This window comes from Xiphias gladius, chromosome 21 (assembly GCF_016859285.1).
Source record: "Xiphias gladius isolate SHS-SW01 ecotype Sanya breed wild chromosome 21, ASM1685928v1, whole genome shotgun sequence".
Classification (NCBI taxonomy): Eukaryota; Metazoa; Chordata; class Actinopteri; order Istiophoriformes; family Xiphiidae; genus Xiphias; species Xiphias gladius.
In genome coordinates, this window is record NC_053420.1 from 2233068 (window position 1) to 2252796 (window position 19729).

The window sequence follows — 19729 nt, forward strand, 5'->3', positions numbered from 1 at the left end:
CTGCCGTGCACCTGGGTGACGTACAGATGTAGTTTTATGCCCAGGACACCGGATGTCAGTATAACGCGTCTGCGTGGGAGAGAGTGCATTAAAATTACAGCTAAAGAGCAGCTTTAAGTTCGCTCCCGAAATAAAAATTGACTGAGCGACTGATGATGAGTTGTGAGTTACTAATGTCCTGCCTGCGTTTTGTCTCTCTCCGTAGCGTCAGACCATCGAGCTGGTGCCCCTGACTCACGCTTATTACTCTTACAAAGGAAAAGACCGGAGCTACTTCGTCTACGGAACGGAGAACAAAGTTTTTACCTCCAAATATCCCTCTGCATGTACGATCTTATAAGTAACGCGCCGCACAGACGTTCAGACAGATGCTGAAAATCTGCTGTATGGACTCAAGGGGGTTAAGTGGAGATAACGGCCATTAACGTCCCGCAACCCCGAAGACCAACACGTCTTTGCACGTGACTCCTCCTTCAGTATCAGAATACGGATATTGTCTCTAAGTATGTTAGAGCAGCTTCGTGATGCTCTTAAAATAATGTGTGAAAGATCGGGAACATTGCATTTTTCAAATTATGCTCAGAGTGGTGTGACGATCGGCGGGCGTCTGAACGTGGGCTTCAGAAGCGAGTGTTTGTTTAGAGTTTCTAGTGTATGTGTCGATGTGACCTCTAGACCAGTGTAACTATGTTTATCCTTCACGATCAATCTCACATATGTACCAGTATAATCCTAGGAGCCTGCAGGTGTCGACGGTCGACGTTTTGATCGTTTGTGTGAACAAATGAACGATTCGTACCCTTGGTTTACTAAGTGATGACCTCAGTTGCTCTGTTAATTCCCTAAAACTAGTGTCATGACGTGACCATAACAGCAGGAACAGAGGCTGCAGGTTTTTGTGGCTGCTCCAGTCGATCGTTTCTGCAATCAGAGTGTTTACAACAGGCCGCGTTTACAATTGTAGCGGTTGTACGGCATTCGTTCCGTTTTTCTCTACACTCTCTCAGACATGCATGCCGTTTGTTTTAATTTTTTGATCATTATGATGGATGTTGTTTCAGCACTCACCGGTTTACCTTCGCTGCAGAGCTTCGGCTGCTGGTTAGTGCCGCCGCGTGACACGGTGTACAAAGTCCTCAACAGTAGAGACGCCCCTGTTAGCATTAGCCTGCGGGCTAACCTGCTGTAGTGGTGGCCGATCTAAACGGGCCGCTTGGGTCATAGTATCGTATTTGGATTTTGGGCTGAGATTCATGGGGTAGTGAGCTTTTGCCTTTTTTATTTCATTTTATTTTTTTTTCTGTAAATTTGTGCTCGCTAGTCAAGAATTCAGGTCAGGGTTGGGCAATTTGTATGTCCATATGTATTCTGCATGACATTTGTCGGCCACCAGAGGTTTTGCTCTCTATTGTCGAGGTCGTTCTCCCTTAAATGTCTCCAGTCGTGTTTGTCCACCTCCAGTGGAAGTCGGTGAGCAGGACCGATCGATCGGCGCCCTGTTGCCTCACTGTTATGAAGTACCTTCATTTGTCACGTACGCAGTTAACGGGATTAGCCAGTTATTGTACTCTGTCTATAGACAGTTACTTGATTGAATTTCCAGAAAGTATGAATTTTATAAAATTTATATCACTTTTGTGATGTAAAGTGAAACACACTATGCTGTAATGGACTTTAACCATGTCGCACAAACCTAACTGGAGGTTACAAATCAAGTAAATAATGTATGAATTATTAATTCTGTCGTATTGCATCAGAGGTTTTACCCTTGATTTCTATCAGGCTCCATGTAATCCAGTATAATCTAGTAAATCAACCGTGTGTGTCCCAACGCCTCCTACCTCCTTACTGTCAGGGCAGGCCCGGCGTGTTTTCTGTGGCCGCCCTGCGCTGTGCTTCGCCGCCGGTGCTCGCTTTTTAGAATTCAGCGCTGAACGCTTCTGCATCTCCCTCAGTCAATCGTCGGTTCAGAACCCTCCAGTTGGTATCCGCGGACAAGACTCCGGCATTATGTGGCCAAGCGATAACAGGTCATCTTGTCACTGTAGCTCTGAGTCGATCTATAGACGCCTTCGCTGTCACATCCAAAGCGGACAAATATCAGAAGCCATAAAATGTCAGATTCTCAGTGATTTTATATTTCATGTCTGTTTTTACTTCTGTTTTTCTTCATGGGCCGAACCACAACTGGATGTAAACCTTTCTGGACATAGATAATCCATCTTTTTATACTATACGTAGTTTAGTTCCTTCCTCCTACAGACAGTGGAAGCCTGTGCATTTCACAGAATATCAGTAGAGTGAACAGTCAGTTCCTCTGCACCGATCCATGTTGTTAACACGGTAAATTCTCCCTACTATTTTCCCTCTGTTGTTATTTTAACATCTGTCTATGCATCTCTCATCTGGCTCTTCTGTTCCTTCCTCTTTGGTTTTTAACAGGATTATTGCCCAGTTTGTTTTGGATAAAGTAACAAGAAGGCGAATCACCAAAATCTCTCGTCTGCCCTGGTCTTGAATGGGGCTCACTCTGGTCTCATCTTAGCCGTGACTTGATCCCGACCGTCTGAAATGACTAGTCGATTAAGGGTTTAGTCGTTCGGCAGAAAAATAATCAGCAGCTATTCTTATAACTGATCGATTTTTGTCAGTTTCCAAGCGGAAATGACCTCGTTCCAGCTTCTCAGCTGTGAAGATTTTCCGCTTTTCTTCCTCTTGCATGATGGTAAACTGAATATCTTCAGGTTTTAGACTCAGCCGGTCAGAGAAAACAGGCTACAGGAAGACGACACCTTGGGCTTGAGGAAATTACCTTCTCCGGCATTTTCTAGACCGAATGAATGATTGGCAGATGAATCGGTATTGAAAACATTTGTTAGTTGCAGCCCCTACCCAAGCCAAAGATTAAACAAAATGTTGTCACGAATGTTTGTTGGCTTTATATTGTAAAGGCCGATGAAGAGATTCGGCATCGGAACATGTTGAGGATAAGCTGACGCGATTTTAGTGGTGACGGTGATCCAGTGGTGGAGTTTTTAAAATGGATGACTGGTACTTAGCCGGTATCATACCAGTCACACGTTGTTGCTTGCTGGAGCAAGTCGCTGAACTGACACGTGTGCCGGTTGGATATAAACTCACGCTCACGAGGAAAGTACTAAACGTACAGTAGATGAGCTGTTTTTGGAGGCTGGAGGCTGAAGACTCGTTCTGACTCTGCTGACTTCAGGTTTTGTGTTCTGCTGTCGGTGTCTGTTCCTTTCAGGAAAACAGAACAAAAAAAGCGATTCGCTTCTTTAAAGACTAAACAAACCTTTAACACCGCGCTGAAAAATGCACGTTAAATACAACAAAACGAGCTTTTAAAGCCACAGGCCAAATTCCAGAGAGACCCATGATCGCAGTTTACTCCTGATACGTTTCCTTGATATACAATGAAGACCGGCTCTCTGTCTCAGGAATCTCACCGTTTGTTCCGCAGCATTTGATGCTGGCTCTCCTCCTCCAGCCTGCGGATCATAGACGACTCTTCATATTAAAACTTTTCTGTCAGTGGGGATTTCAACGTTTAAATCTGTGGTTTTTCTTTCCTTCGGCTCTGCTGTGTTCATCAAACTCTGGCATCTCAGTTCACATCAGCAGCAAATCTTCATTCATCTTTCACAGAAGACAGTTTTCAGCTTTTTTTTCTATGTCTGACAATGTCTCAGTGACTATTGAAGGATTTTACCAGTTTGAATTTTAGATGTAAAAGTAAAAGAATCTTTTGTTAGGAGAAGTGAGGCTAAGAATATATGGATGTGCTCAAATAGCTCGCTGCTTCCAGTAATGAAGTACATTTACAGCCTCTGGCCCAAACTCACTCATACCCTCCGTGTTTGTCTCCACGTATTAACGACGGGAAAACTATGAAAACCACTTCTGTCCTCCGCATACTTCTCTGTCGTGTGCGTCGTGTGATCCAGCCGTCTCTGTCGAATGCCTGAAAGAAACCGCGGCGAAAGCCACAGTTTAAAAGTCTGCCGTTGTTTTATTAAAAAACATAACAAAACCTGTCAAATGTATTTGGTAAAGATGTCACAAATAAAGTTGATAATAGAGTTATTCCATGTTTCCACCCTGCTGTGTCTGTGTCTCTCTACTAAGAACATTTGGAAACAAATCAGCGTTTGAAAAGCTTCAGGAATCACTTTAGATGCAAGTACTTTGATATGATTCCAACTGGATTTCTAAATCCTGACCCAAGAATCGGGTCAGAATTGTTGTGTCCCTGTCAATCCGCTGTGAACTGCGACATCACTTTTGGTCAGCTTTTGGGTTGAAGAGAGTCAGAGACTGAAAAGGTCCTTTAGCCGGAGTAAGTTGTGGCACCGACACGACGAAGTTTTTCAAGATTCGGTCAAAGCCTGTCGTCGTCGATCAGAGAGGACACGAGGGTTGGGAGAGATGCTCCAGCGCCCAATAAAAGCTCCGATCGAACTTCTTATGACCTCTTCCACAGAAGCAGCTTGAGCAGCTTGTCGCGTTTCAGATGCACGTGAGCTGCTGGCGTTTCCGCGCTAAACTTCTCGGACGTTTCGTTTAAATAACTCTGACGTAAAAAAGGTCAAACTGTCAGATGTTTCACGAATCTAATCAAAGATTAGAGAAAATTCAAAAAGTAAATGCAAATTTGTGCATCAGAACTTTCTTATCTCGCAACCCTCAGGTTTAACTGCTGACCCTTTGGAGGGGCCCGACCCCTGGGTTGGGAACCACTCCTTCAGTCTGGTATCGGTGACGGGGGCCATGTTTTTTCTGCCAGGACTTTTACTCACAACGGAGCCTTTTTACACTGTTGGAAACTTGTAAGACACCTTGGTAAAGACCATTGTGAAGGCAGATGAATGACCCCGTCTTTCAGCCCCGCGGTCGCGTTGCCAGAGGAGCGCCGGTGCATTTTTAGGGGGCTGTGAGAGCCTGGCAAACCCCCACTCTCTGTTGACAAACTGACCCCACAAGGGGGCGCTCCGCTTTACAAAATGAAGCACATGGCGCTGGCATGGAGCTGCCGTGGGACATGCAGGAATTCAAGCTTGAATGCACCAGGGACAGAGATTTGGTTAAAGGTCAAATCACCTGATCCCCTGAAAGTGGCCCTGAGGTTCTGTTTTTTTTTTTTTTTTTTTATGCTTCTTTTTGAGCTGATATCAACATACAGGAAAATTTCATCAGAGAACAGGCACAAGCACCATATCTTCAATGATATTTCCTCAGCAGCTGCAGCGTCGGACTCATTTTCTCCTTGTTGGGAAAACCGAAGTCTGTCGTGAGGTTTTTTTGGGAAATGTAGAAAATTGACACTCAATTAATGCAGGTCGAGGAAAAATAAGTAAACCAACGAAAAAGGTTGACGTGCGACATTCCCTCACAAATCCATAAGATCGATAATCTAGATAATGATCTCAGTCAGAGTTAGGCAAAGGAAGAAACTGCAGTACTTGAGCACGTGGCAAATGAATACTTCTAAACCAACAGCCTACATGATGTTGTCCACTGCATTACACCACTTGACGCTGGGGACTGAGATGTTACACGCTAAACACACGATAAACTCCTAATATGATCGATTGTTGTAAGCGCTTTAAGATACTCTGTGAACTCTGCTCTATACTGTGTGTCGTTGTGGGGTAGGTAGTACGTTAATGTGCTGCTTACAGGTGAGTGAATGGACAAGCTATATGACTGTGAAAGGAACATCTCTGCATAATGAGTAGTTTACTATTAAAACTGAAGCAGGTTTTAATAATAAGGACACTTAAATATGTATTGCTTCTTAAGCCTTAAGGGAAATTTTGAATTACTTTTAATGAAGTATTTTTACATTGTGGCATTTTTATACATTTTTTACTTAGGATAAAGAATCGATGGCACATTTTCTCACATTTACAGGCATATTTATTGCAAAACTTTATCTTTTGTTTCCTCTTCTTGATGAAGCATATCAATGGAAATAATAACATCAATATTGAAACAGTTTTTATTGAATCTCGCCAAAAATAGTTTTTTATGTCATTTCATCTGAGTTGTATCTCTATTTCTCTGCCCTGTGCTGTTAGGTTTTAATGTTTTCTTGGCCAACTTTTATTTCATGCGTTCGAATGTTTTTATTTTTTATTTTTTATTTTATTTTGAATGCATAAAAAGAGCTTTGAGCTGCACTGGATGTGAATAAAGTAGGAAAGTTAATTGGAGCTGCCACTATGCCCAGTGTGCTCCCATCCGAGCCGGACCGAAACTCGCAGATCCCGGAAAGCCGCGGCGTCCGAGCAGCTCCTGAACGCAGCAGAGGGACGGTGCGGCCCAGGGTGAGGGAGTGGCTCCGCCGCCTGCCCACATGTGTTCAGTTTGTTTATAACGTGTGGCGGCGCCAGGTGACCCGACAGCGACCTGTCCGGCAGCAGCTGCGTCGGACCCGGGACCCGTTTCTGCGCTTTCAGCCGAAGTGGAATAAGTCGGAGCCGAGGGATCCGCATCCGGACGCAAACCCCTGCTCGGTGAGTTTTTAAAAGTTTTATTCTGGGGGCACTCGGGAGGTTTTAGCGAGGGAATGAATGCGACTCCCGATGGGACAGAAAACAGTGGAATAATCATCAGCCTTCTCCTCTAGACTCCACCATCTAATATCACAGGTACTTAAACAGGCTGCTTGTGTTTGCGTCCTTTACTCTTTGGATAGAGCCAAAGCCTGAAGAGACTGATGCTCAGTCTGGAGGGAAAGAGTTTCAAAGCCACTTTTCATTTCACATAATTATCACATCTGAAACGGAACCAAACTCTGAGCGCCTTCAAATGACCCGTGTCATCAGCCAAGATCCACTTGCTCCGCAGAGGACGCACGGACACCTTCTGATGTGGGCTCCCACTGGGAGGTTTTGGAGTCCTGGTGCTCAGTGAGGGGGTTCCAGGGACCTTGTGAGATCCCTGTAGGGGTAGTCGGTAAGCAGGTTCCAGGGCTCCGTGTAGCAGCTGTGGTGGTCACCGGGGATGCTCCAAATGTTCTTGGTGGTCTTCACGAGCTGCCAGGGGTTCTCCCCGAGGCTCTGATGCTCACTGAGGGGGTCCTGGGGTCCCCGTAGGACATTTCGGGGATCGTGGATGAGGTTCCTAGAGTTTTTGAGGGATTTTCTTTCCTGCTCATTGAGGAGGTTCCAAGGGTTCGTGTAGAGGTTTGGGTGGCCTCAGAAGTTTCCAGGAGTCCTGGCAGGCGTTCAGATGTTCACTGGGAAGTTTCCCGGTGTTCTTGCCGAACGTTTGAGGGTCATTGAGAGGGTTTTGAGAGTCCTTGTAGGGGTTTCGGTGGTTATTGAGGAGCTTCCAGGGGAGTTTGAGGAGATTCAGCAAGATGAGGGACTGATTTCTATTTAATTATTCCAGCTGTAGAATTTGGGCAACGAGAAGGATGAATGCGATCACGGGACACACTGTGTTGTATTTCCACTACTGCGCTGGCAGCGTTCTTTGCGTTCGGGGGCCGTTTCACGTGTCTCTGTCCCTGAGAGCCGGTGAAACGAGGCTGTTGGGAGCTGTCTTCTGAGCGATTGTTTGGTTTCTGTATCAGCTGCTTCTCTCAGGACCGGCCCCCGAACCAAAGAGGACGCTTCGGTCTGGACTCGGCAGAGGGAAGGCCTGAGCTGTCGTCTCACCTGCGAATACGTTTCAGATACCTGCTGCCGAGTTTATTTATTAGAGAAACTAGCAGAGGGATCAGACGGTACAGCGTGTCTCTGTCTCTGTCTCTGTCTCTGCTGTGGGTAAACCTCCCCCAATTGTCCCTGCCTTTCCTGTTATGGAGTTCAACACCCCCTCTGCTGTACAATCTGTGTGTGGGACTGCTGTTTCCTGTCCCGTGTGTGTGTGTGTGTGTGTTGAGACTGAGATTGTTGTTTTCCTGGCTGTATTGTGTCATTGTGTCTCCTCTCAAACGGTAGTGCTGCTGTGCTGATGATAAAAGGGTGACGCTGGTGCACAGACACCTGTGGGATGCGTGTGTGTTTATCTAAACACGGTATTTAACTACAGTGTTTAGATACTTGTACTTTACTTGAGTATTTAAATTTGATGCTGCTTTCTACTTTTACTCCACTACGCGTGCAAATCGTGCTTCTTACTATAATTAGTTCTATTAGTGAAAAACATCCTCTCTAGTAGGAGAAACTTCAACTTGTTTTCAGCGCAAATCAACTTGTTTCAGTGATTTTCTTGAATTAAAATTTACGCCCGTTTTAAAATTTCCATTGTCAGGTTTCTTGCTTTATCCGTCCGTCAGTCCAAAACCCAAAAATCCAATTTACAGCGATTTATACGACAACGAAAAGCAGCAAATCTTCACATTTAAGAAGCTGAGGTGAGAGAGTGTTTTGCGTTTTTGCTCGTAAAATGTGTGAAATGATTAATAGGTGATCGGAATAGTTGCTGATTAACTTTCCGTCAATGGACTAATCATTTCAACCCTACTAGGATCAACATTTTCACAATTCTAGCGCAGGGATCTGCCTTATTCTCTTCTGTTTGGAGATACAGACGCTAGAGCTCGCTAGAACGTTTTAAAGTTGAAAACAGCTTGAAAGATTCTCACTCACTCACGGCGAAAAACAGGCCTTTAGGACTCAATTACAGACAGGACGGTTTTTATAAGGCCGAGGTTTTCGCAGGTCAAAAGGCCCAACGCTTTATAAACTAGTTCAAATCAGCTCCACCTCGACCAGCTACAACAAAACCGCTGCTCACACGTTCATTCATCAGTGACACTTATCCTATAATCTAATAATGCTAAAGGGACTGTTCTGCATAATGAGTAGTTTTACTTGTGATTCTTCAGATACAATTTGCTGATAGTACTTGTGTTCTTTTTCTTACCTGAGATTTTGAGTGCAGGACTTTGACTTGTTTTACTCGGACGTTGGTGTATTACTGCTTTTACACCTCTGGACCGGGGTCATGAATAGAGATTTACATAATGAGGAAGCTGTTTTATCTCGTCTTTGTCAGAAAAAGTAAAGACATTAACTCTCCGAGAGCTCTTTCAAAGTTACTTCATCCCATTCCCCTCCAACATCTGCTCCTTTTTCTCTTGTCTCTGTACGTCCATGAAGCCCTGTAGCTCCAGGTACTGTATCTGTGCAGCTACGGAGAGCTGAGTGGAGCCTATTCAAGATACTTGACTCCCTCTCAGTCAGGGTCCTCCAGTGGAGAGGGGCATTAGACCGCCTTCGTCCACCCGGCTGCTGAGTCAAGTGTGTGAAAACGAGGAAAAGCTAAACGTCAGCGCGAGGTGAGGAGCCCAGTGGAAGTCACGGCAGAGGGGAAAACTGACAGAAAGGAGGTTTGGACCCACAACAGAGACACAGCGGCGCAGATAGAGATCGCTCAGCATGCGGCAGGCTTTTTGCCCGTGTTTTTAAAAGCTGGATCAAGTCAACCGTCACATCGCTCCACGACTAGAGTCAACAAAGACTCCAGATAAAAGTCTTATCTGATGGCCGCGGGCCAACGAGAAGTGGAGTTCAAAGCTGGCCGGGCTCCAGCACTTAAGATCTCTGTCACTTTCACTCCTGATTGGGTTTTTGTTTAGGTGACTCGTCAGCCTGGAACATTCAGTACAGAGTAAACTGAGCAAGAGCTAAATTTAATTATACATTTGGAGACAAAGTTGACTGGAGGGACTGGCTGCAGCCAGTTTTGGGGGACAGAATCACATCAGTGTACATTACAGCAGACCATGAAACTGTAGATAACACATTTTTAATACTGTTACTTATTTAGCAACAAGTCTCTGCAGTCCTGTCACAAAACCAATGTGTTTTTTCAACTTGGCAATTAAAAGACTTGTGACTCTTATGTTTCTCTTCCAAAAAACAAATTTTCTGCATCAAGAGACAAAGACAGTGTCCAGACAGACATGAAATCTGAAACAAAGAAGCTCCAGGCTTTCACTTAATGCACTTCATTGAATTTCAACAGTTGAATAAAAGAGTTGCTCATCAATCCGATGCCAAAGAGCCACAGAGATGATGGGTTAGTGGAATCTGGCCTTGTAGCTGGAATAAAACTTATCATCGTTGGAACATCAGGTATTTCTCATTTTACCACATTAAAATATCAAACACCTCGGCTGCTTTGATCCATGCATGGGATCCTTCATATCTAGGCAGTGCCGTGTTTTTTCTGGTGATGTCCAGAGATGTCTGACAGGTTCCTCAAGAATCCCCCAACATTTCCAATAAACCTTGTGAGTACAGCAGGTCAAAAAGGTTCAAAGTTTATAACCAGCGCCACGACATCCATAAAACAATGATGATGATGATAAAAATGCAGACGACTTCACCACTCATAGATCCTCACCACCAGGTGGGTTGTTATCTAAAAAAAAAAAAGGGTTTAATGCCTTATAAGGTGCATAGTCGGACAATCTGGTAGGAGGCTCCGGGTCAAAAATGAGCTGGTGAAACCTCATAATCCCCCCATTGCTCCCATCCTCTGTGCAATATGAAATACTCCTTGGCCCCAGGTTTGCCTTGTGCTTGTTTAAACTGAAACAGGGACCATCTCGAAACCTCATTTTGACCGCGACTCTGTTCAAAACAAAACAAAATTTCGATTCAAGTAGCACAAACCAGTTACCAGAGTAAGGCTGGAGCTTACTGAAATCAGGATCTCCCTCTCCTCTCCAGTCTCTCTCCTGTCCCTTCTGCTTTCTGTATGTTCCTCATGTGTCTTGCAGTACTTTTAGCTCAAGCTGAAACCTTTTCGGTTTGCACAGATGTTTCTTTGCCTCACTTCAGCTAGAGCAAACCCACATTCGTGTCGGCTCTTGTCTGTCTGTCTGTCAAGTTTTTAGAAAGTTTTACCACCTCCACAGTTAATTTTTCAGTCTGAACAGACCTTCAGACGTTGAAAGGTTGACTTTGTTATTCAGAGTGAGCAGGCCTCAGATCTGAACCCCCGACGGCATTCTGACAGGACACATTTCAGTTGAGGAAATGTGAGCTGTAATGGGATTGAACCTGCTACCTGTCAGTCAGTGGATGGTTTCTTTAACCTTCAGGCACAAGGCTGTATCGTGTTTTTCCAGTATGTTTCCTGGAGTTGGATCGGGGGCTTTCTGTCTTCCCAAAGGCACTGTTGCAATGTGCTTCTCATTCTCCATGGATGGAAGGCATATCTTCTTTGAGAATTGATACAGGTTGTGCATGTGTTTGAACCTCAGGTCTGTTTTCCATTCTCTTTATTCTGGGTTTGACGTCAGTTCGGCTTCGTCTGACCTCTCGATCCGTATCGCTGCCCCGGCAGCAGGGCGGCGAGAGGCCGTTCGAGGCTCTCTGAGACAGAAAGCGTTAGGATCAAGATTTGCTTCCTTGTTGGACCGCTTAGCAGTATCGGTCAGATGGTCTCTGCATTTGGAGCATTTTGTTTATTGAGCGAGGAATGTTGAGGCATTCACGCTCCCCCGAAACAAGTACAGTTTCATATTAACACGCAGACATAGATACACACCGGGGGCCCATTTTTCTGAGGGTCCTTTCTGATTTATTTTTTGTTTCTACTTAGTTTACCTCAAACAGAGTGTGTGAACAGTTGTGTTTGCATGTAGACAAGTGTTTTTAAATTTTTTTAATTTTATTGTTGATTAATCTGTTCATTTTTTCATTTTCTCTTTCCTTTTACTTTTTCACACACACACATACATGGACAACTTTAGTACTGATAGAATTAGTTGATTGATATATTGGTTGATTGAAAGAAAATATATATTTGCAACTGATGAATCGCTTCGGTCATTTTTCAAGCAGAAAGGCCAGAAATCCGCAGGTTCCAGCTACTGAAGTGTGAGGAGGTACTTGAGTTTTTGAGTTTTTGATGTTGGTCGGACAAAACAAGGACCTTAAAGCTTTCACCCTGGGCTCTTGGAAACTGTGATGGGTATTTTTCTCTATTTTCTGACACTTTGTGGAGAAAACAATTCATCAGTTCATCGAGAAAATAATGCTCAGATTCATCAACATTGAAAATAATTGTTTCTTGAATATTAATATTCTGTGTTTCCATATTGAAAGGCTCGGATTTCTTCATTTTCTCTGCCTTATATGATTCCAGATGGAAAATTTTGGTTGTGGACTGTTGGCCGGAAAAGGCAAGACACTTAAAGATGTCTCTTTCGATTCTGGGAAATTGTGATCAGAATGTTTGACTATTTTTCTATTTCTATCTGTGTGTGTGTGTGTGTGTGTGTGTGTGTGTGTGTGTGTGTGTGTGTGTGTGTGTGTGTGTGTGTGTGTGTGTTTGCGCTTTGATTGGCCCAGGCAGAGTTTCTAATTTCTAACTGCCGTTCTGCAATAACAAAATACAAATCTCTGTGAAGCTTTTATTTGACCTTTTAACCCCCGCTGTTCATAAACATCTCATCACATCCACGTGTCCCTGCTGCATGATAAAGGCTAATGTAGGCCGTTGGAGTGAGTTAAGACTTCTGGGCCAGCGACTGCAGGAGTCTGGCTCTTTGAGGCCGAGGTGGGACAGAGACAGAATGAGACTTTACATCACTTTTAATGGAGGAGCTGACAGCGAGCATTGAGTCAGTATCAGGGACGTGGCCCATTTCACAAAGTCACTTGTAAACCTTGTAAATCCTCAGTGGGCCAGTTTACGTTAGAGCGGGGAAACTAGACGAAAAAGATCACGGAGTGGTGATAAATGTCGGTGAAATTCACTCACTGAAAGACGCAGTAAATTAGGTTTTTACAACTCGTAGAGTAAACTAACTGCAGTATACTGTGTGTGTGTGGGTGCAGCACTTTCATGGGGTTATTAACCGTACAAATTACTCAATGGTTGTCATGGAAACAGTTCCTGAATCAGTGAGATTAAGCTTTGAAACTGAAAAATGGCAAATTTTTTAAGGAATACACACTCACCGAGCACTTTATTAGGAACACCTGTACACCTGCTTATTCATGCGCCTTGTTGACGAGAGAGGTCAGAGGAGAACGTCCAGACTGGTTGGAGCTGACAGAGGCTACGGTTACTCAGATCACCAGAAAAGCATCTCAGAATGCAAAACACGTCAAACGTAGCCTGGTCTGATGGTCCTGGATTTCTGCTGAGGCAGCAGATGGTAGGGTCAGAATCTGGTGTTAACAGCATGAATCCTTGGACCCAACCTGCCTCGTGTCAACAGTCCAGGCTGGTGGTGGTGGTGTAACGGTGAGGGGAATGTTTTCTCGGCCCACTTTTGGCCCCTTAATATCAACCAATCATAGTCTGAACGCCAGAGTCTGTCTGAGTGTTGTTGCTGACCATGTGCTTCCCTTTATGGCCTCAGTTCACCATCTTCTAATGGCCACTTCCAGCAGGGTAATGCTCCATGTCACAAAACAAAGTCGTCTGGTTTCATGAACTTGACCATGAGTTCAGTGAACTTCAGTGGCCTCCCCAGTCACCCGACCTGGATCCAGTAGAGCACCATTGGGATGTGGTAGAACAGGAGACTGGCAGCACGAATGTGCAGCTGACACATCAGCAGAAATGATCCGATGCAGTCACGTCAAGATGGAGCAGAATCTCAGAGGAAAGTTTCCGACATCCTCTGGAATCCATGACAAGAAGAACTGAGGCTGATTTCAGAGCAAAGGGAGGAACCACCCAAAAGAAATCTGATGACGACATATTGGCTGAAGTTTTAACATAACAACTATCTTGATATGGATCCCTTAATTTTGACTTTCTGTGTTTTATAAGAAATTTGACCTAGATACACACCAAGTGGGACATTTTACATCAGTCTACCGCTAATCCTGCCTAAAGGAAAATATTTCTAATATTCAGCCCCAAGGAGAGAAATGATTAAACTCTGTCACAGTCTCAAGTTAAGTCAGTGTTATTTATAGAGCCCAATACCACAATTTACCTCCAGGGGTTTAACAATCTGTGCAGCATACAACACCCTCAGTCCTCGGACCCTTGGGTCGGATAATGAAGAACTCCCCGAAAAGGACCCTTTTTAAAGGGAGAGAACAACAGAGGAGGGATCCCTCTTCCAGGACAGACAGAGAATAAATGTCATGTGTACAGAACCGACCAACATAGTAGATTTACACATGTCTGATGTTTGTCAGATGACAAAACTATAGATAGATTGTAAACACATATGAGGATTAGGATTTGTGAGGACATCTCCCTCTTTTGATTCAAGCTGCTGAATCTCAAATACACCCAAACAAATAAAGGCCACTTCCTAATAAAGATCTGGTTTAAAAAAAACAAAGAGAAAAACACAAGAGGGGTGAAATGAACTACGAACATCAAGGGCCCACATGGTAAATAATGGATAATCTCTATTTCCACAGCACTAATTCCATCGGAACAAAAACAGAGCCATGACGTACTCAACACTCTTCTGCTCTGAGTTTCTATTTTTAACAAAATATCTGCTTCATCCACCTATTAATTCCAGTTTTTTCCACCTCTCTGTTCGTCCCAATCAGTGTCAATTTGCTGTCAGTGAATCTCAACACTTCTTGTAGATTTTTCACATTAAAAGCCGACCAGTAGTAGGCAGGCTGGAATACTTTCAGTGTTGAGTCGAATTCATGTCGGCTTAACATTGAATGAGGAAAACCAGAAAAGTGGCAGGAGCGGCATTAATTACTGAATGAAAACTGTTTTCCCGTTAGAGAAGAGAAACTGAGAGCAGAGTGGTGAATATGACACAACTGTGTGGTACTGATGCAATTACTGCTGGGGAAATGGTCGTGATAGTGAATTTATCGAGACAACGGGTAAACATGGAGGAAGTTTTGACTTTGCACCAAATTGGAGGCAGGTGAGATTAGGAATAAAAGTCTGTCTCCAAAACGAACCTTCCAAAAGTTTGCCCCTTGGCCACTATTTGAGAATGATCACAAGCAGGGATTTGAGTTTTACCCTCCAGTCCTGGTGAAATAGTTTCTAACCTTAATTATGCTTTTACTGGATTCGGGTCCTGAACTGAAAACAACTCATTTATACTTACTGCTGTAACTGATATCAATCTTTACAGTAATTAGTCATTTAAGGCTTATGCCTAAACATCAATATACACACACTGAGTTACTGTAGTTTCATTCCCATGGATAGCTGTATAGAAAGTTGTTATATACGTAATGTATATGTGTCATTTGGGAAGAAGATTGATGAGGATCCCAGTGTTACGCCCCAATCCAGCTGCACACACAACAACCTAATGTCACCCTGTCACTGCTAATGAGTGAAATCGGGCTTTCTCTTTACTTTTGAAGAAACCCAAACTTCCCACCACGTTTATTGACCCACGCCCATGAAATCATGTCTTCCTTCGTTGGGACACTTTGTGCATTTTGTAAGTTTCTGATACCGAGTTAGAGTTTGAGAAACTTGGACTTTCGGTTTTGATTATTCCCACAGCAAGAATTACGTTTATTCCTTAAGGTGTCTTGATTGGGATATAATTGCACCCGATTAGACCCGTTAGAGGTGTAGGCGCACAGAAATCCCAGCAGCTCCTTAGGTGTTACCCTATTTATGTCATATATTCTTAAAATTCGAATAATGTATTTTTCATATGTTGGCTTGGATCACTTGTGCGTTTGTTCCGGATATGTGTGGATACAGTATGTGACTTTCCTGTGGTGTGTTGGTTTTTTGTGTGGAAGTTATCAAGCACAATGTGTTTCGTCATCTATCACCTTGACTCATCTTAAATTAAACCTTGTTGTGTCCCATGCTCTTGTCATTTAAACACGAAGCAGTCTGTATAGCAGGTAACAGGCGAAGCAAAGTAACCCAGATGTCCTCCTCCCTAGCTACTTTCTCCACCTCCCCTCTGCAGGATCCTGAGGCCTTTCCAGCGCATTTTGGATAATTAATCTCTCCAGCGCGTTGTGGGTTTACCACACGGTCTCCTTCCAATTACCACTCGTATGCACAATGTCATTCTTTTGGTCGCTACTCTGAGCTCATGACCAAAGCTGACTGTTGGAACGTAAATCAAGCGGTGAAACGAGGGCCTCACTATCACCAGCCTGGTGCAACCGGTCCCAGTTCCATCTTACCCTCACTGGGGAAACAAGACCCTCAGAACCTGAACTCCTTCACTTGGGCAAGGAACTAATCCTCAACCTGAAGGGGTAGATCCACCATTTACCAGCACAGTACCATGGCCCCTTCAGACCGGCAGTTGTGACACTTAGCAAACAAACCACACTCTCCGTCTTCGGCTGCACTGAGACATTTATGTCTCCGAAAAGCATGATGAGAATCTCAACTTTTGCCACGGCTCAGTGCAGCAGCATCTGGAAAAGCACATTTTGGCCAATCAAATACAGAAGGACACATTCCTGGTAGGATACTTTGAAACTTGAACATTGTATTTCTACTGTTCACCACGTGATAGTTGCAGCGAAAATTGAAATGATTGGCCTGCTAATTTTACATTTTCTGAGATATAAAATCCCTCTTTGTGAATACTGTAAACTGTAACTGTTGTGCGGTGGATTGGCATCTAATGAGCCTTCAAACTCAAGCTATTGAAACTGACCTATTTAAGCTGAATGCCCACTTACGGCCAGTTGTACTAGAACCGAATGGGTTGTCCTAATCATAACCCTTCTTAACGTCCACAAAGCATATTGGTCACTGGATGGGCAAACTCCCCATGACCCATCCAGTGACCATGTGAGAGTAAGAAGGTGGTCCACTGTTCCACTGCATTGACAGAATCTGCACTGATACTTGTGAATCTGAGGTTTGACAGTTGGCTATAGCCTCCATTCCGGCACCCTGGCATAATCTTTCCGGGATGTGATCTTCCCCGATCTGTGTGGTGCCTTGGTAATTGGAATTAAATGGATTGAACTGAACTCCTTGACCTTCCGATCTCCCGTGAACCACCACGGCATCTGCCAGTCCACGAGCACCGTCAACCATGACAGCTCATCACTATCCACAGCCTTTATCTCAGGCTGAGAGAAGAGATGGAACAATAATGTCTCAGTGGCGTGAAGTGGACCTGAACTGTTCACTTACTGTATAAAAGGCCAAAGCTGGGTTCAAGCTGTGGGCCACAGTATCACCAAGGAACTTCCTCAGAAGTTCACTTACATTACAAAAACCTGTTTGGAAATTGAAACTTTGTCGTCAGAGCTGGAGGTAACACCTTTCGTAGTGAGACAATTTTGCATCTTGGGGAAAACAGACCTGCAGGTTGCATTTCTTCACGCTGCCATAGCACATGACTCTGCTTCAGTGGGCCAATCCGCTCCTTTCTTTTGTCAGCAACACAGCTAGCAGACATATTGAACTCTCTTTCAGATGGAAAAATCAACACACATTTGTTTTTCATGCACCCTTTTTACAGCTTTACCCGCAGTATATTTTATCCCCTGAAAATGAATGTGCACAGATGTTGTATTTCACCAGCCCTCGGCTTGACATTCACACTCTCCCCTGCAGTTTTTGTTTGAGTAGCCCTGCATCACTCCAGTCTTTTGTGGCTCCGCTTGGGAAATTTAGGTTTAAGGGCCTCGCTCAGTGACGCAAAAGAAGTGGCCGACGAGGGAGGGGGAGCCGTACAGTAGTCGTCTGAATCGGCTGAGACGTCCCCGCCCGTTACCTTGTGGCTGTTGAATGAATGAAGGCAGGTGATGTTTTTAGAGTTGCTCGGAGTTTCATCATCCCCCTGCTGCTTATTCAGGCTGATCCCCGGGTTAAGATGATAAAACAAAACATTCAAAACCCAGAATATAAAGCCATTTATGCTGAAACCACAGCTAAACACACACAAAGTATGCAGACAACCCACACTGATGAAGAGCCCAGAATAACATCCCCTTCACCCTGCATGAAAGGTTCGTATTATTAAACAAATCCCCTTCTTCTTCCTCCTCCAACCCAAAGTTATCCAGCTTTGGGACCCTCTTGTGCGGAGAGAGCTGGACGCACGCACACACTTTCACACAGGCAGTGAGACACGCACACACCCGCACACACACACACACACACACACACACACATTTGTGAGTCTGAGAAATTCCCCACCTTTTTAATGCACTAGTGTCTTTACCACAAAGCACACAACACACACCCCTGAAGAAAGAGTCACAATGGAAGAGAAAAAGAGTGAGAAGGAGACAGAGCATCCATTAGTTCATGTTATTCTACCAGCTCATCTCAAGGCTGGGCTGCTGTGTGTGTGTGTGGGTGTGTCTACACAGGCAAAGTTAACAAATGTTTGTGTTTCTATTGTGGCTCATACACTTACTGAGGGTTGGGAAACGTCTCAGCCCAGTAATGCGCAAGAGTGTGTGTTTCTGTCCGAATGTATGCGTGATCATTTCTGAGTACAAGTGTCTATTATGTTGAACTAGCTCCAAGCTTCAGACAGTGTTTAAGTGTGTGTGTGTGTGTGTGTGTGTGTGTGTGTGTGTGTGTGTGTGTGCGCGTGTGTGTCCGTCCTCCAGGCGATGCTCATTCATGGCTGTAGAATGGCCCTATTGTGGTTAACGGCCGTTAGGATGCTCTGTGTGTGTGTTTTGTTGTTTTTCCTTCCTCCTCCGCTGTTTTCCCGAGTGTGTGTTTGTGTGTGTGAAAGAGAGGGAGAGGGATGTGAAAAAAAAAGGCCTCTAAAAAGAACTAATGTGTATTTCTGTAGTTAGCTTCCATTCATTTGCATCTTCCCTACAGTTTTTCGACATTGAATGTCAAATTGTTTGCCACCGCCAGTTTTCTAAAGTAAAGTGATACCGAGGACATGTGTAAGGCCAAGACTGACATAATACCAGTGTATATGCCGATACAATTCTGTCCCCTAGAACTCCTGTGTCTATACAACTAATCTGCAACGGCAGATTCGTTTGTGGGAAATGGAATCGCTGCTGGATGAAGGCAACATTTCGTCCTGTTTTGTCAAATGAATAAAGCAGTACTTTTATTACCAGCAGCTGACTCACCAGGATGTTGTTGGGGTGTCACACCAGATGCCGGGTTCACATCCAATCTGGTTTAGACAACAAAAGCTCTTTGGTTAAGCCTCGGGAAAGATGCTGGTTTTGATTAGATGTAACTAAACTGGTCGTGTCTGAAGTCACTATCAACGTCTTCTGTATGAAATCAGACCAGGATCTTTCCCAAACCCGAACCAGGTGCTGTGAGAGTCTAAACAGAACCGTAACCCATTTTAATGATGCTGGAGTCACTACAAGATGTTGTGCTGCAGGATCACACATTTTTTCCGAAAACAAACGCGTTGTCTGTGAACGTTTTGCTGATACGTTCAGTATCGCTGTATTGGTGACTTGCCAGATACGTAAATCATCAACATATCCTCATAGAAAAAGTAATCTGGTCATAATTACATTTCCCATAAAATGTGTTTGCTGCTGTAGTTTTGCTGTATATAAACCTAATGTCTATGGGACAGGGTTGGCCAATAAAGCGCATTCTTACACTAATATGAATAGTTCGACACTCTGGGTAAAAGGTCCCCGGTATTTTTTCCTTACTACGCTTTCTGGCAGAGTGAGATGAGAAGATTGACACCATTCTCACATCTGTCCTTTCAACACAAGGCCACCACTGAAGATTGACACCATTCTCACATCTGTCCTTTCAACACAAGGCCACCACTGGCAGGCAGTCGGTTAGTGAGCACGAAGACTGAAAAACAAAATCCACCTAC

At 44.2% G+C, this 19729-nt stretch overlaps 2 protein-coding genes across 8 annotated transcripts in view; both read left to right on the forward strand.

The window, feature by feature from the left end:
* The window catches only part of ssuh2.1 (ssu-2 homolog, tandem duplicate 1), a 36579-nt gene extending 32494 nt beyond the window's left edge, over window positions 1-4085 (forward strand). For all 6 annotated transcript variants that reach the window (XM_040115736.1, XM_040115740.1, XM_040115737.1 and 3 more), the window contains one exon: window positions 206-4085. In XM_040115736.1, the coding sequence (XP_039971670.1) occupies window positions 206-340 (135 nt within the window). In that variant the 3' untranslated portion in view covers window positions 341-4085. The remainder of the gene's footprint in view (window positions 1-205) is intronic.
* Window positions 4086-6391: 2306 nt separating this feature from the next.
* The window catches only part of si:dkey-49n23.1 (semaphorin-3D), a 101002-nt gene continuing 87664 nt past the window's right edge, over window positions 6392-19729 (forward strand). For both annotated transcript variants that reach the window (XM_040159491.1, XM_040159492.1), the window contains exon 1: window positions 6392-6536. The gene's annotated coding sequence lies outside the window, so the exon portion shown is untranslated. The remainder of the gene's footprint in view (window positions 6537-19729) is intronic.